This window comes from Amphiprion ocellaris, chromosome 19 (genome assembly GCF_022539595.1).
Source record: "Amphiprion ocellaris isolate individual 3 ecotype Okinawa chromosome 19, ASM2253959v1, whole genome shotgun sequence".
Classification (NCBI taxonomy): domain Eukaryota; kingdom Metazoa; phylum Chordata; class Actinopteri; family Pomacentridae; genus Amphiprion; species Amphiprion ocellaris.
The window spans coordinates 16,449,506-16,455,576 of NC_072784.1; the positions used below are offsets into that span (position 1 = coordinate 16,449,506).

General features: G+C 35.9%; 1 protein-coding gene across 1 annotated transcript; it reads right to left on the reverse strand.

Moving 5' to 3' along the window:
- Nucleotides 1-57: 57 nt before the first annotated feature.
- Nucleotides 58-4,657, reverse strand: LOC111574867 (protein SCO1 homolog, mitochondrial). The gene is made up of 7 exons (XM_023279672.3): nt 4,386-4,657; nt 3,051-3,170; nt 1,956-2,046; nt 1,544-1,741; nt 1,355-1,447; nt 429-544; nt 58-319 (listed from the first exon to the last, which is right to left on the reverse strand). Exons 1-7 carry the CDS (start codon nt 4,536-4,538, stop codon nt 182-184), a joined length of 909 nt encoding a protein of 302 aa, XP_023135440.2. The 5' UTR covers nt 4,539-4,657; the 3' UTR covers nt 58-181.
- Nucleotides 4,658-6,071: the final 1,414 nt, after the last annotated feature.

Below are 6,071 nucleotides of genomic sequence, written 5' to 3' on the forward strand. Positions count from 1 at the left end.
AATGTAAAATCACGGAGAGCAAAACAACAGCATCAGGCGTCACACCACTGAAAGGAATGTCGATGCAGACATACAGTAAATGTTTATATAACAGTGTAACCAAAATAAATAAAGGCCAATATAAGACATGAGTGGTGAACAGAAACACCTGAGGGCAGAATCCATCAGTCCACGGTGGGCTTTATTGGGCTCCCTTCCTGTATCTTCTCATGTGTCCTGCTACTGCAGCGGCGATCTCTGTATTTCTTTTGTTTTGTCCAAAATAGTCCACAAACTCTCCATCGGGATCCACGAGGTACATGATGATTGTGTGATCAACCTGAAAACGACATGAGGAAGAAATCAGACAGTTTAATCTCTAAATGTAGCAAAAATCCTATATTTATCTTCTCACATGATCCTGTTATTAGGAGCAGGTTGCAACTCACAATGTAGTCGTTGTCTTCATCTTTGGGCCCCTGACTGTAGTAAACTCTGTAGGCTCTGGAGACTTCCTCAACCTGAGCCGTCGTCCCCGTCAGACCAATCAGTTTTGGGGAAAACTCTGAAAAATACATGAAAAAAAGAAGCTCTATGAAGACAATAATGAAGATTAAAGTGGACAAGATAAATAAGGCTGCCATCAGGTGACTTTACATAGTCACATGCGGATTTGTGGATGGTCCAACAGGTTCTCACTCCTCTGAATGAAAGAATTGTGCACTGGAATACAGAGGTTTTTGGTTACTGTGGTTAATTTGATACCATTTCCTTAATTGTTCATTCACCACATTAACAATCAATAACGGCTGAAATGGCTGCAATACGGTGAACGTTTTTCCCACGTACTGGGAATACTCATTTGAAAACTAATGACATTTTGCCAGGCTGTCTACAACAACAGGAAGAAACTTGCTGCACCAAAAGGTTGATGAGTCATTGCGTATCATTACAGATGGAATCAGGAAATGTGTTGCTGTACCATCTCAGATTTCGTTCCGTGCTTTTAGTACATCACTGATCTCCTGTTTCACTTCTCTCAGTAAAGCACCTGACACAAAGTGTTTAATTAAATATGAGATTTACTGTGATGTGTGTTAAACTATCATCATCGAACCATATATACTGTACCATATCATACGAATGAGTCCAAGTCACCAATTCAGCATGTGAGATGGCGTAACACTGAAATCCTAGCTGGCTGTTTTTGCCACATGTCAAATTCTACTGATATTGGAGGCCTCAAAAGGTGGTGAAATACAGACCAAAGATTCCAAAGAAAGACTTAAAGGAACATTGGGGGCCCAATACCACCCATATTTGAATATTCAACACTTTTTTGCAATTTACAAGGCCCAGTTTTGACTTTTTCTACCTTTCACGTATGCAGCCATGGCCTCTACTGTGTCCCTGTCAGGATCAATGGTGATGAGGATCGGTGTCAAGTCAGGAAGAGTCTTTATTTTGTCTGTGGAAAGATAAACATGGACGGTATATTTAGCAAAATGAGGACACTAGACATTAAATTTATGTTGCGTCTTATAATAAAAACAGGTTTTGTTACCTATTTCCTCCACCACCTCAATCATTTTCTCTATCTCATCTGGGCAGATGTCAGGGCAGTGAGTGAACCCAAAGTAGATGAGGATCCACTGACCAAAGAAGTCTTCACTCTTTGAAGGCTTATTGTTGTGATCAATTAGAGAGAACGGACCGCCCAGCGCCGCTTTTCCTACTGATTTGGTTCTCTCTTTTTGAATCACTGCAAATTACAAAACCAGACTGTTAAAAAGGCAGGTTATTACTATTAGTTGCCACTCTTATACCACTATTATTTACTACTCTTAGTCTTTAACACCAAATTTTGAGCTTCAGATATAAAACAATTGCTCATTCATTAAATTCACTACCTTGTTTTGCATTCCAGCATGACCCTGATTTGTGGACTACACTACGTGAAGTAGCAAAGTACTTACGCTCTTCCTTTTCTTTTTTGAAATATTTCATCGCTCCCAGCAGAGTGCCTCCAATCGCAAATGTTATTGCTAACGATTTCCATGTCACAGGCTTAAAAGTGGGGAGAATAAGAAAAGAGATTTCACAATAGGAACAGGCACATTCTTTGTGTCAGTGTGAATAAAATGACTGAAATACATTTTGAGTTTAAGAAGTGATTTCAAGTGAATTGTGATATTTTAAAAGGTAAATGTTAGAGGGCTTAATAAGAGTCAGATTTTCAAAAGTCAAAACCTTTCAGTTAACATGTTGTTATTCTTTCAACAAATGTAATTAAGTATTTACTCCACCTCACCTTTACATTTAATGATGTCAGTCTAAATGGAACTTCCTTTATATGGCTGGAATTTTTGCCACATTTACTTCAGAATATACAAGTTTCTTTCTTTTTTTTTTAAAGTTATGTTTTTGGCCTTATTTGATAGGTGCAGGGGAGATGGACAGGAAAGAGGGAGAAGAGTTGGGGGAAGACATGCAGCAAAGGGCCGCGAGCAGGAATTGAACCCAGGACGCTGCGTCGGGAACCAGCCCCTGTACATGGGTCGCCCGCTTAACCCGTTGAGCTATTCGGGCACCTTATGTGCAAGTTTCGAGCTCAAAGAAAACTCAAGATATAACGAGGGCAAGCAGGGGTTCGGACCTACAACCTGTGGTTAATGGTAAACTCACTCTTACTGGTCAACAAATGTGAAGCTGCTTTATTCTATCGTTATTATTATAACTTGCCTTTCAAGATGAAATGTCTGTTCTTGGTCTCGGATTTTATAAACTGAATTTTTTTTTTTAAAAATGCGACTTATAGTCCAGTGCGAATTATTTATGTTTTTTTCTTATTCATGATGCATTGTTTGACTGGTGCGACTTATACTGCGGAGCGACTTATAGTCCGAAAAATATGGTAACTGTATGTCCTCAATCTCAGTCCTGTCCTGTATGAGAAGCAACCCTTAAAACTGAGCTAAGTGGTAAAAATTTCAGTCTAACTGGATCTGAGTGAATCCCCATCAAACAATGAAGTTTCAACTTTGACACGCTTCAACACTTTTGACACTTACCCCAGATTTCTTGGTTTTATTGCCTGATGGGGGCTGTGGAGGCAATGAGGAAAATGTTCTTGAGCAGTTCTGACTGAGCCATTGTGTTGTTCTGCAGGTGTGTTGCTGGTTCACATTCGCCTGTTAATGACCAACCACAGTAAAAAGAGACATGCTTGGATTAAAAGTCAGGTAAACAACAATACAAAGCCTTTAGTGTCTAGCCTTTAGTGTCCGTTACGTGATTAAAAAAAACAACATCTAGGCATCAGGCCAAATTCCCTTCAAACATTTGCTTAAGGTGGTGCTGCTGCATGGAGAGTCAGGCGGCGTGACTGGAGAAGCAAGTTATTACTGGCAAAAACATTGTGTTTTTTATGCATTGGTCAATTTTGATACGTTAGGCTTTCATAATATGGCGTCTTTCAGACTAGTGGAAAGAAAACCTCCAAGGTACACATGTATTCTACTGTAGTTTGTCTATTCAACATGTATGTAAATTAGTACATACACAAGATACAACCTTATTCGCATATTTAGACAAACAATTTCAGAAAATTTTTAATACAAAAAGTAATTGTCTCAATGTAAGGACTCAGTCAGTTGAGGCTTCTTTGGAATATTTAGTTTCAAAATTAATTTTTCTTACTCTTACTTCTTAGTTTTATTCCTATCTATATTCTGAAGGTTTTCATTGAGGGCTTTATTCATTTATCAACCACAGCCTCATTTATCAAATATTTTCTTAAAACATGGAGAAAAAAAACACCTTTAATTCTAACATGCCAACAAAAAGAAACAAGATATTTAAGCTGGCTTCATCCAATATTCAGATTTGTGTTCTGGAAATTGTTGCTAGTTAATGCATCTGAATATGCAATAACGTCTTTGCAAATCAAACATACAATTTCAGATAATTTGTAATACAGAAAAATTAATAAAAATCTTATTGTAAACAAGTTTCCTGTTAATATCTAGTAATTAAAATGTGTACCCTGTAAGTGTTTTTCAATCCAGGCAGCTAATATGGCTAGCATCTCAAGTCATTACTTGCAAAAAAAATGCACTTTGTTGAATAATTCTGAAGTTACTGGCTGCAAATTATTACATTTCGCTTAACAACTCTGTCAAAAAAAAACACATTGAGGTACACAGAAGATTAAAATACTGTCTGACATAAACTGAAATTGGTGTTTACATAATGATATAAGTGTATGTAAAGCTGAAAAAGGACGATGATAAGTTTTGGCTAGCTTACAGGTGTGGTGGCTACAGAAATGCGACCGTTAATTTAGCTAATTTTTGAATGGAGTTTGATGTTACCTCTGATGTCAGTAGCCTCTAGCTTTGACCTACCAGGTAGCAGTGGAGCCTCTGCGGGGACAACGTGTGTTTCAGTCCGGTTTCTCTCTGTAAAACGGTGTGTGTGAGTCTGACGGCTCGGTTCTGTAGGACTTTGCTGTGGATCAGCCGGCAGCCCAGACTGTGATATAAAACACTCAAAGCCATGTTGGACCTTCACAGAACCGCTGCGGAGACCAGGAAGCGGCTGCAAGTTTCATAAAACGTGATAAGCGATGGGAAATACGGCACATAAACTACTGCTCTGGAGTCTGTTTTACTTATTCAATATATTTAAAATTGTCAATTTGACACTGAACCAGCTGCTCTCAGATCAGCAACCGTAGCGGTTATTAAACACAGGAAGTAACGTCTCACATGTCTTCTTCTATCACACAATTAGCGATTGTGTTCTCTGCTGCCACCTGTAGGAATCATGCTGTAAAGACAGAAACAAACTGGCAGCCTCAATAATTCAGTTCGTATATTATATTATATTATATTATATTATATTATATTATATTATATTATATTATATTATATTATATTATATTATATTATATTATATTATATTATATTATATTATATTATATTATATTATATTATATTATATTATATTATATTATATTATACTCAATCATAAGTTAAATATATTGATACATAAATAAAAATACAGATTTTTAAAAAATACTGAAAATGTATATATTTGAAAAAACATTAATTTTTGTTTAACTTTTTTTAAACCCTCCTGTTGTCCTCATTTACGGCACCAAAAAATATTGTTCACTTGTCTGAAAAAAATCCAAAAATTCAGCAAAAAAAATCCCCAAATTTATAAAAATTTTCAAAATCTTCAGGAAGAAAATTGCTTAAAAGTTTCTCTTAAAAGTTTTATTTTTAAAAAAAATCCCCAAATTTGGCAAGTTTAAATTGGAAATATTTTCAAAAAATGAATACAAATCTTCCAAAAAAATCCTAAAAATATTTAAAGTGACTACATATATATCACTAAAAGTTCTAAGTGTCCCGTGAGTGATTTTCACTGGATTTTGGTTGATTTGTTTCAGAATGTTCTTAAAGAAACATTTTTTAATATTCCTTTTTTCCCATCAAAAAAAATGTTCAAAAATTTCCCAAAAATGTTGAAAATGTGAAAGTTTTCACTGTGAAAATATATATATTTTTTCCACATTTTCAAACTTTAAAACAGGTCAATTTTGACCCACAGGACAACACGAGGGTTAAATGATTATTTTACAACATTGAGTTTTCTGATTATATTTTTCCTATTTATCCATTTCCCTATTTAATCATTTCTGTATTTATCTATAAGTTTCTATTAATTTATGTTTTTATTGAGTAATTTCTTTCTTTCTTTCTTTCCTTCTTTCTTTCAGCAGTTTTGGTCCTCCACAGTGCTACAGGTGGGACATTGCTCAAGATTATTGTGGCAAACCTGAGCGGTTTAACATAACAAAGTCAACCAAAACTTCACAGATAAAAGATTTCATTCATGATCTCCTGATGTTCCGAGAGAGTCGTGGGTGAGCTGGTGTGCTTGAGCTACAGTGAGTAGGGAAGGATGGGTGGAAAGAAAGGTGGGGACTTCATATACCCACATCTAAACCATTTTAAAGCAGGAAGAGCTTTGTTTTCATCGGGGGAAAAAGCTTCTAAATATAAAACTTTGATAGACAAAGA